This window comes from Wasmannia auropunctata, unplaced genomic scaffold (genome assembly GCF_000956235.1).
Source record: "Wasmannia auropunctata unplaced genomic scaffold, wasmannia.A_1.0 LD335393.1, whole genome shotgun sequence".
Taxonomy (NCBI): domain Eukaryota; kingdom Metazoa; phylum Arthropoda; class Insecta; order Hymenoptera; family Formicidae; genus Wasmannia; species Wasmannia auropunctata.
The window spans coordinates 14,025-25,521 of NW_012027497.1; the positions used below are offsets into that span (position 1 = coordinate 14,025).

Sequence of the window (11,497 nt, forward strand, 5' to 3'; positions counted from 1 at the left end):
GATAAAAGATGGATGTACCCTTCACTCTACCATTTTCTTTCTCTTTCTGTCAGCTCACGGTTCCAGTCAAAGGCGCCACTAGGTCTCTTCTACTCTATGTATATAAACTCTTTGACAATTTTTTACGAAGTCGGACAATTCTTTTTTGCAAGTTTTTCTACGATGATTTCTTCTGTGATATATGTTCAAGATAATCCTTTTTTTCAAAACTCTCATTGATTCTCGCCTATGACGTAGTTTTGTATTTTCTTCTAAGCCGAAGTTTCTCACATCATGATCTTATTTTACAATAAAATATCAGATAATTTTATTTAAAAAAAACGAATATCTAATAATTTATACATGATATAAATAGTATATCACATATGACATAATTGTGTGATCAATTTGGCAATAATTTTCTTTGTGATAACTATTAACAAGATCCTCGTTTATAGCGCAATCTCACAACGATCTTTATCTACAATGAAGTCAACTCTTTTGTGACAAAGCCTCATAAGTCATATTCTGTGATGAAGTTTCACAATAATCTTCTGTGATGATTTCCATGATAATTCTAACTCTTCCGTAATGGAATTCGATGATAAAAACTCTCTTATGCGACGAAGTTTCATGATTTTTTTTGTGATGGACTTCCGTGATGATTCTCTTCTAGCTCTTCCGTGATGAAATTCGATGATAAAAATCCTCTTGTGCGATGAAATTTCATGATTTTTTTTGTAATGGACTTTTGTGATCTCTTCTACGACGGAGTTCCATGATTACTTTTCTGCGACAAAATTTTGTAATAATGCTCCTCTTCTACAGTAAAATCCCACATTAATTTTTTTTGTAATAAAGTACCTCTTCTGCAACAGAGTTTTGCAATAATCCTTTTCTGCGATGAAATCCCGGGATCCTCTGCGAGTTTCATGATACAATTCTCTTACATAACAAAGTCTTGTAATAATCTTTAAAATAATTCTTTTCTTTAACAAAGTTTTACGATAATCCTACAAAATGACATGATGATAGTCCTGTGATGATAGTCTTCAGTAATGAAATTCTATGATGATTTTATTCTCCAACAAAATCCTATGATAACAAAGTTCCGCGATAATCTTGTCCTGCGACGAAGTTCCACGATGATCCTCTTCTGCGACGAAAATCCGCGACGATCCTCTTCTGCGACGAAAATCCGCGACGATCCTCTTCTGCGATGAAGAACCGCGATGATCCTTTTCTGCGACAAAGATCCACGATGATCCTCTTCTGCGACGAAGGTCCGCGATGATCCTCTTCTGCGATGAAGGTCCTCGATGATCCTCTTCTACGACGAAGATCCGCGATGATCCTCTTCTGCGACAAAGGTCCACGATGATCCTCTTCTGTGACAAAGATCCGCGATGATCCTCTTCTGCGACGAAGGTCCGCAATAATCCTATTCTGCGACGAAGGTCCGCGGTGATCCTCTTCTGCGACAATGGTCCGCGATGATCCTCTTTTGCGACGAAGGTCCGCGATGATCCTCTTCTGCGACGAAGGTCCACGATGATCCTCTTCTGCGACGAAGGTCCGCGATGATCCTCTTCTGTGACAAAGATCCGTGATGATCCTCTTCTGCGACGAAGGTCCGCAATAATCCTATTCTGCGACGATGGTCCGCGATGATCCTCTTCTGCGACGAAGGTCCGCAATAATCCTATTCTGCGACGATGGTCCGCGATGATCTTCTTCTGCGACAAAAGTCCGTGACGATCCTCTTCTGCGACGAACGTCCGCGGTGATCCTCTTCTGCGACAAAAGTCCGTGAAGATCCTCTTCTGCGACGAAGGTCCGCGGTGATCCTCTTCTGCGACGATGGTCCGCGATGATCCTCTTCTGCGACAAAGGTTCGCGATAATCCTCTTCTGCGACGAAGGTTCGCGGTGATCCTCTTCTGCAACGATAGTCCGCGATGATCCTCTTCAACGACAAAGGTCCGCGATGATCCTCTTCTACGACGAAGGTCCTCAATAATCCTCTTCTGCGACAGAGGTCCGCGATAATCCTCTTCTACGATGAAGGTCCGCGATGATCCTCTTCTGCGACAAAGATTCGCGATAATCCTATTCTACGATGAAGGTCTGCGACGATTCTCTTCTGCGATGAAATTCCGCGATAAAATCTTCTTTCACGACAAAGTTCCATAAAGTTCTATGATTCTCTATGATGCTCCATTTTCCTATTACAAGTTTTCTCAGCATCTAATATTTCTTTAACAATAGGCGATTTTTCACAGCATTTGGTAAAATAAATCTGTAAAAAAATATAAGAAACGTGAACTTTTTCAATAAATTTTTTGATGAAACGAATATTTAAATCTAATTAAATATAAATAAAATTTCTTACTTTTTTTAGGAAGAAGGATTTGCCGTTTTGCTGGAACTCTGCATATTTCATATCGGTGTGTGAATGTTGAAAAAACCATCCCCTTGCAAGTTTCGACGATTCTATTTTACATTGAAGATCCACGATGATTTTTTGACGAAATCCTAGTTGTTGAAGAATCTCACAGACGATGAATAAATGGAAGCCTCGTATGTCCAGAAGAGAACACCCTTTTAAGATCTCAAAGACAGCCAACGACAAGAATCGAGAACCAAAACTCACACGCTCACGCAGTCGAGCAAGTGTTTGGAGACCAGCGTCGAATTTGAAAGGCCGATGATTATGACTTGGTTGAGCACTTTTGTGCCTCTCTAAAACACTCCGTTAGTAGGCAAAGTTTTAGAGAGACGGATAACACACATCCAAGATGCCTCTTTGGTCGACTGCAATAAAATCTCATAAGCGAGAGAGAAAATGGAATCAAGCTTCTTCAGGGTACAAAAAAGAAATGTAAGACTGTTCATGATGACACTGAGGAACGGAAGTGCAAGTCATCGCTTCGTTCAAATGCAAGTTCCATTCAGTTCCATTTTTAAAACGCGACTACCTTGTATATAGGCATCACTCTCTTCCAATATTCTTAAATGTATATTTATAAAATATGGAAAAAAGAAAAACATAAATATACCTTATTAAAACGTCTTAAGATATGAGTCTGCATATTTACTAAACGCAAATATAACAAATGTACTAGTATGCTGGAATTGAAATCAATTTGAATTTTGAGGTATCTGTTATAGTTAGTGATTTGATCTAATTCAACAAATTTAATCTAAAATGGATATAAAATTAGTTTTCACCTCATTTTCAATTATCTTTGTAAATTTTTGTAAATGTTTTTTGTAAAATTAGAATTAAATATCTCATAATGAGATTTAAGAAATCTTTTTGAAAGCCAGTATTAATGCTAATTTTTCAACGCTCAATAATTAATTGCTAAAAAAAATTAACGTTAATTTCTCAGCTTGGTATTTAAGCGATTAAAAAAGCACGACCGCAAAAGGTCTTTTCTAAAAATCATTACCTGGAACCTAAAATCTTGCAGCTTTTGCTTACCTGTGTTACTGTTCTACTCCATTTTTTCTTAATAAGCTATTGCATTTTATCGAATCATGCTATTATCATCTTCCTCTTAATTATATCATCAATTATCTCATCTTCTTCCTAATTAATTCTATTAAAGCCCAAAGTCTACATATTCGGTCCGCACGAGTCCACATAATTTATATCAAACTTTGTGTAATTCTCATCCTTTTCGAGAAAATTATATCTTTTAATCTCGCTCTGTTGCAAAACCTAAATCTATCTCGGCGACATAACTTGCTAAGAACTCCGTCGAAAGTTGAACCTTAATCTTTTCACTATATCCTCTTTCCAACTAGTATATCAATTTTCATATTATTTCCTTGTTTCCTTAGAAATATGGTATGATCTCATTGTGAACCATTTGTGTCTTAAATGATCGAACCTGCATCCTACTCATTCCATGACTAAAATACATTTTGGATGTAACGAATGTTGTAATTCGAATGACTGCTTTCTGTGGAAAAACAAAGTAATATTTTATTTCTCCCTCCCTATTAGTGGTATTTGCCACCATTATATACCTCTCATAGAAGATCTAACTAAAAGATTAAGAGACCTACATATTGACAATCAATGAATTCTGATAAATTGTAATAAATTATTCGAATTATTGTAATAAAACATTATATACCTCTTTTTCTCTTTCAAGTACTTTTGAAATCAATACCTTCGAAAAACAATATATGTATGTGTGTATATATGGGAGTCAAATCTTTTCTTCTTTTCGAGTTAAAAAATTTCAGATTATTTTATATAGATTTTTCGCAAAGTACCTTCATTCTTTAGATATAAGATTGTTCCATAATAGATAAATATATTATTACGATTTCTTCTACAAAATAAAAATTTTGAAGTTATATCCAAATTACGATAAAACAATTCCGTTCTAATTAAATTAATGATAAAAACAAAGCGATCTGAAAAGGAAATATTATCCAAAACTAATTTTAGATTCTTAGATATCTATAGATTTTTGAATTCCGAAAGTAAATTCTCAAGTTCTTAAATTCTTGAAGCTTTCTATTCTTAGCTCTTCGATTATTGGCTGCCATTCTTAAACTTAATTCATCCGAGATTTTCAAAGGTCCATGAACTCAATGTATCCTTGCAGAAGTCTAGTGCGAACTTTCGTTGCGGATTCAGATGAGATTACATCTTGCCAAACTAATCAAAGTAGGGGACATCAGCGTATTAACACATCAGTATGTGACCAGCGATTTTATCTAGTAATCTTGTGCCATCTCAAAACACCATCCAAGCGCATTTTCCTTTATCGCCTTTGTGTAGAACAGCATCTTCCTATGACTCATAAAAACATATGTTTTGCCCCGCTTCCCCTCCCCTTCCAATATTTGCATTCGCAAGGTACAAGGATCAAAGATCAACAATGGATCGTCTGTTATAATGATCTCTCGTTACCTTTGTCGTTTTCACGCAACACGCAAATCCAACGGTACCTTCCGATGATCACGGACCAATGTCTTAGGTTGTCGAATTAGATGTGTAGACAGTAATACGTCGGGGCCGTTTCTCTAATCTATGAAAGGCTTATATCTTACAGCTCTTTCGTTCTGCTGCCTGCTATGTAAAACATAAAGAGAACCGAGCAAAGCAAAATGCAACATGTAGATATATTACGAATATGACATAGGGATTATGAGATAAAGAACGATAGCTAGTTACGCTGGAAAATTCACTCATTCTCATTCTCTCTTTCAAGCCGTCCATCAAATCAAACCTCCACGATGGTCACGTTCAATAGACTGCATTTTACATGGGTACACCAAGTATAATCTTGAACAACTTAAACCATATTCCTCACAGGTCCAGCGGGTCGAATGGGACGAGAGATCTTCCGAACATACACAGCTTTCTGTCAATCAAAAAGATTTCTCATTTGCACCCCTCCCCCCCCGCCTATTTTATATTTGTCCCTTTTCATCTCTATAAAGAATGTTTCTGTAGAAAATGATATTGTCAAGAAAAAAAATTCGATATTTGTTACCATACAAATACTTCATACTGCATCACCACAAACTGAGTTGTCTAGTTTACTATGTAATACACTTATAATTATCAAATAAACAATTTGATAAAAAGTCGAAATATATACATATATCCACTTAACTAGCTTCACCAAGTTAATAGAAAGTTCCGTTCAATTGGTATTGATATAGTGCTCCTATTTGTTGTGCGCCCTTTTATATATAACAGTATCTCTTTGTTTCATTTTATGTATGATTTTTCCTTCTTCGTGTGTGCCTCAGTTCATTTCTTAGTAGACTTAAGATCCTTAGAGTGATCGGCTAAGATTGGGAAAATACCAAGTTTCTTTCTCAATACCCTAGACTTTATTCTGAAAGCTTGGGATAATAAAGATTTTCGCACGTGCACGTGGATTCCTCACAGTTCCAAGATCGATTTCCTTCGATAAGTTCTTAGATCCTCGAATATCCAGATTTCTCATAATTAATTGGATATTACGTTTCCAAAAAGATATTAAGATGCATATTATCGTCTATTAGAAAATAAATAAAATTCAATATCCCTACTTTCAGATGAAACCAATGTTACCGAGTCGAGAAAACCTAACATCTTCCACTTCTCATATACAATGTATCCTTGCGCGTATACTTTCTTTACATTGATAATTTTTCGTATCCTTCACTTGCTTAAGTCTCCGGTAGCTCTCAAATCTCCCTCTCCAAACATCTAAAACACGCATCCTATCCTGGTCGTGGTCTCGGCGTGGCCGAAGGTTGCGTAGATCTATGAACACATTATTATGGCAACGCCAGGACAAGCGTATATACGTGGCAACAAAGAGGAGAAACTTTCGGCAACTCAAATAGGTTATTCGCATGCTTGCATGACGAGTTACCTTACTTGAAGTATACCTGCAACCTTAGGGTACGGTTTTCCGCATCATTATCCTATGTTACTCAACGAGAACGAACTTGTTTCGGACTTGAGAAAACGATCGATTTTCGGAGGGGAATGAAGACTCACTGCATGAAAGTCGTTTCTCATTGTCCGTAGTTACCAAACACACATGAGCTCGGTATTGTGACGATTCGTGCAGAAGATAACGTTTGCTTGTGCGTCGATTCGACCAGCCTCTAGAAACAGACCTTTCTTCTTCCCTCTCACTCAAAACGCAGATAATACTCCCTTATGGTTCTTTCGCTTACTGCAATCTTATAGGTACGTTTTCTAAGCCGATGACGACGACGACGTCGTCCATATTGGCAGCCATGGCCCTTTGTTCGCGATAAGGTGTATTTTCTATGATGTCTATGTGCCAGACTGAAAAGGATTGACGGCATTAATAAGTTGGTGAATAGAGAAGTTGACAAGGAATAGTTCTATATTGTTACTTGCAAAAAATGTATTTATTTATCTTACACTCCTCTCAGAACGTCTCACTTTATCTTCTCGTTTAATCTGTATCACAGTTTTGTTATTTACAAATTATTTAATACAAAATTAAAAGTATCACAATGTCTTACAATAATAATTGAGATCCTTTGTTTTTGTTATCTTGATCCTAAACAGAATAAAGCATCTTAGAAATATGCGAGAGAGAGATAGATCCGTCAATGTTGAGAACCTTGATAATTAGTGAAAGTTGATACATAAAATGTTGCAATTTACAATTTAAAAAGATAAAAATGTTTTACAGCTTTCTGAAAATTATTTATTATAATTTTACTGTTAATTGCTTATTATAATGTTCAGGATCAAGAAAAGTTTAAATGCTACACACTGATAGAATTATTATCACAATGCAAGGCAGTCTTATAATATATTTATTTTACAGATTTAAGGAACTTGAAAGTACTTCTAAAACAATATGAAAATTTTTCCTCCTTTACGTTTTTTAAGAATATTTTGCTTTAAGTATATACACATGTTAAATATATTATAGCAAACAAACTCTAAGTAGTAAAAGTACTTTGGTTTCGATACAGTTTACAAACCAAATCGACGACAGGCAGGAGGGCTGATGTGTGTATGTGTATGCGCGTACGAAATCCCAAGGTATCGCCTGCACCTGCTTTACAGCAACCCTTTCTCTCTCTCTTTCTTTCTCTCTATCCCTTTCTTTCCACCCGCATCCGCCATCTCAAACGGTGAGACTGCAAGTAAAAAATACCCAGATATATACCAGGGTAACGATGAGACTGCAAAGATTGCCGCAACACTGCAGGACTATTTGGCCAATCTTCTGAATATGTCGAGGTCGCCGATATTAGAACGTAGACTCCGCCCAGAGTAGATTCCACGAGTCAAACATTTCCCGTTTTGCCTGAGCGAGAGAAAATAAAGCAGTTGACAGAAATATCGACGCATCACCCGTGGATCATATATTCACTGTATAGTGCGCTGCAGTTGATTAAGTGCACTATTAGGAGTTAATACGGCAAAAGCATTTGCTGACGTAGCTTCCTTCACTCGAATAAAAACTTGAACCGAAGAGAGCCTTTTGCTACTGTAGATATCTACAGATACATGTTTCAACGATAGGAGGAAACGAAGCTTCCTATCTTCCAAGCCTAATCACCGCTGCACGGGCGATTTCACTTGGCTAAGCTGTTGCAGGAAGTCCATTATGCTGCTAAGGTCCTCGCATAAGTTTTCCCGCCAGAAATTGACGTCCCTCGAGTCAGGATGTTGGCTGCACCTCTCGAACTCCCGTTCAGCGGCATTGTACTGGCCGCAGCTGCCGTACTCCACGCCCTTGAGAAGCTGCTTTCTCAACCGTCGCCAACGGGCTATCCTCAACAGCTGCTTAGCCCGCAGCTCGTACTCCGCCTTGTGTAGGGTGTGCGCCAGCACGGCCTCCATGCGGAAGTCACGTTTCGGACTCCTGTGGCACTTCAGCTTCTTCTGACGTACGTTGGTGATCCAATTGGTCAGTTGCTCCGTGTGGCCTGGCTTGCCCATCTCGATTTCCCGCGGTCGATCGCGATTATCGCGAATGTCTCTCGTTACCGCCGACAATTGCGATACACTCCAACGAGGAAATATTCTAGCCGGTCGCCCCATTGTACAACTAAGTATTGATTAATTATCGAGTTACACCAACCTGTATCTAACTCGCGCCTTAGTCGATCATTCTAGCCAAGTCGCCAGCGACAGTTGCTTGGGGCGTGCATACAGACGAGATCCAGCCACACCGTTTGGAGAGGACAGTCACGCAATGGCCGCGCGGCGTACGTGGTGGGGCTCTTATATACCTGAACCGTCGCCGTTAAGGTGTAACCTTCCGCTCGGATGTGCGAAATAGTCCCACATTTACACCAAAAAATTCGTCCGACGCCACGAATTTCTCGCGTATTGGCAACACGACTTGTTAATTCGAGATTGAAAATGTCTTTCGGGATCAAATCGGGCACGAATTGTTGCTTCCGAAGCAAAAATCGATGCAGCCGAGAAAACAGATCGCGGCGTAGGAATGAGTGGCGCAGGACAATGCGGTGCGACGCGGTCCCCAATCGCAGTTGCTGCGTACCGTTACGGACAGACCTCGACCATTGCCATATCTTTAGAAATGTACAGTCACTTACAAAAATCTACGTCAAGATTCAATACGGTATACAAAATAGTAGAAATAAAAGAAAGCGCTGAGAATGCACGATCTTCTGTTGTTACACTGTTTACGTGTACATACATACATTCTTTACCAAAAGTATAGAAATCCCTGAAATAATTTTCCAAATGAAAATATCAGAAGACATGTGAAACACACGTGCAATGTTCGAGTTTTCAAAAAAACTATATTTTTCAGCACGATCTTTTCTCACTATTAACTTTTTCTTGAAAATCATACACACATATTGTTTAATTCAGATATATGTTTTCCAATATTTTTATTCGCACAATTAATTAATTAAGTTGTTTTTGGGGTTTCTATTCTTACTAAATGGAACGGTTAAATAATTATTTATTTTGAGTATTAAAAGTATTAACAGTTTAATACTTTTAACATTCAAAATAAGTAATTATCTAACCCTTATAATTCCAATATAAATTTTTGTGAGGGTACGCTTTTGATAAATTTTGTATAAAGATAGATATAAAGACTTATTGCGTATCATGAAATCATTGTTGCGTATCAGTATAGACACAGAGAATGTTGCGTCATTGCGTATTAACATTTTGATAAAATGATATATAAAACGTGTCATATTTTCTGCATTTTTAATGAAACAGGTCATATTATCAGACTTTAGAAAAAAAAAAATAAAGATAAACGATTAAAAAATTCAATTAAAAATAATAAAAACTTAGATATCAGATTTCTTATATGAACTCATTCATGTGCGCAGTGTATTTTCAAGAGAAAACAAAAGAACGTAAACGTTTTACGAAAATAAATATATTATCGAGTGTATAACAGACTGTACGATATAAGATTGATAATAAATGATTTTATACATATTAATTAGAATAATTAGCTTTGACATATATAAAATAAATAATTCGTATTTTTATTTAAAAAGCACATATTTAAAAACTGTTTAAGACAATTTAATGTTACAGTTTTTCTATAAAAGAATGTTTTTGTAATTTTATCTTGTTGCACGATTATCGTTCAAAAGATATATATATTTCTTTTTAGGAATTTTAAACTTTACCTTTTTTATTTGAATCTCCAATAATAGGCATATTTAAATATTAGGCATTCTTTTGATTTGAGAAAGGATAGCAGATGACATTGCAACATCGCTGGGAATTACTACAATATCATGCATTGAACACGTTCAGGTTCAAGTTAAAAAAGCAGTTAGTCTGCTCACCGAGCAAATGCTGCATGTCTAACAAATATTACAGTAGCTTGTTCATCCTCATTGCACGTATATTTGCTTTCGAAATAATATAAATTATATAGTTCTTGTAACAAAAATTATATACTATAAATTATTGTTAGTAAAAATATTTAAGAATATATATGTATCATACCTATAATCCCCAGTGCCGGATTTAAAGAAGTGGGAGGCCTCTGGGCGCTACCCGCCCATCTGAAAATAATTTTGTTGGAAGTTCAAGCTGGTTGCCAGAATATCAAAATGTTTTACAGCAATGCTAATTACAGCAATGCATTTTTGAGTTTCCAACAAAATTATTTTTAGTTAAGTTGATCGCTTTGAGGATTCATGATCTATTTAAATGAGTTTTCAATGATTTTGATATCTTATAAACTAAAGGCGTCCACTGATTCTACCAATCAGTGGACACCTTTAATTTATAAGATATCAAAATCATTGAAAACTCATTTAAATAGATCATGAATCCTCAAAGCGATCAACTTAACTGAAAATAATTTTGTTGGAAACTCAAAAATGATTAGCATTGCTGTAAAACATTTTGATATTCTGGCAACCAGCTTGAACTTCCAACAAAATTATTTTCAGATCTGTGTTCAGAAAAATTTTTAAACCATCCAGCAAAATCGTTCTTTCCGTATGAGGGCCCCCAATTTGTGGGAACCCTTAGGCGGCCGCCCTCCCTCAAATCCAGCACTGATAATCCCTGCAGAAAATAAATTGAATTTGCAGAAATAAATTGAATTGTTTGAACAATATTCTATTTTTATTTAACACAACACATTTTTATAGTTTATTTATTGTTATTTTTTGTTGTAATACTACAATTTAAAAATTAATGACAAAAATCTCAATTTTTGTGTATGCAGGTATTTTAAATATTTAAGACAATTATTTATGTAAAGTTTCATTGGAATCGATATAGAGATTATAAGTTATTCTGTAAATAAACAAATAAATAATTTTGTTTATTTACAGAATGACCATTGTCTACATCGCAAGTACAAAATACTTTTTGAGTTATAAAGCTCCAAAGTTGCAATTTTGGAGCTTTATAACTCGAAAAGTATTCAATGAAGAAACATTTGATTATTATAGTGTTTTGGAAAGCTCTCGAGGTGAGCTACAAGAATATGTAATAAAAAATAGGGGATGCCATTTAAAAAAATTGA

The 11,497-nt window shown here is 36.1% G+C and overlaps 2 protein-coding genes and 1 long non-coding RNA gene across 3 annotated transcripts in view; all 3 read right to left on the minus strand.

Moving 5' to 3' along the window:
* Window positions 1-1,943, minus strand: part of LOC105457097 — a gene marked incomplete at its 5' end in the record, with an annotated part of 5,444 nt that extends 3,501 nt beyond the window's left edge. The window contains one exon of the mRNA XM_011701547.1: window positions 15-1,943. Coding sequence (XP_011699849.1) covers window positions 1,032-1,943 — 912 coding nt within the window. The remainder of the gene's footprint in view (window positions 1-14) is intronic.
* A 187-nt stretch (window positions 1,944-2,130) lies between these two features.
* Window positions 2,131-8,723, minus strand: LOC105457095. Its single transcript, XR_975341.1, has 3 exons — window positions 8,585-8,723; window positions 2,371-7,634; window positions 2,131-2,277 (listed from the first exon to the last, which is right to left on the minus strand). It is a non-coding gene; the product is annotated as an uncharacterized LOC105457095 (long non-coding RNA).
* Window positions 7,641-8,578, minus strand: LOC105457094. Its single transcript, XM_011701545.1, has one exon. It carries the CDS (start codon window positions 8,542-8,544, stop codon window positions 8,056-8,058), a length of 489 nt encoding a protein of 162 aa, XP_011699847.1. The 5' UTR covers window positions 8,545-8,578; the 3' UTR covers window positions 7,641-8,055.
* Window positions 8,724-11,497: the final 2,774 nt, after the last annotated feature.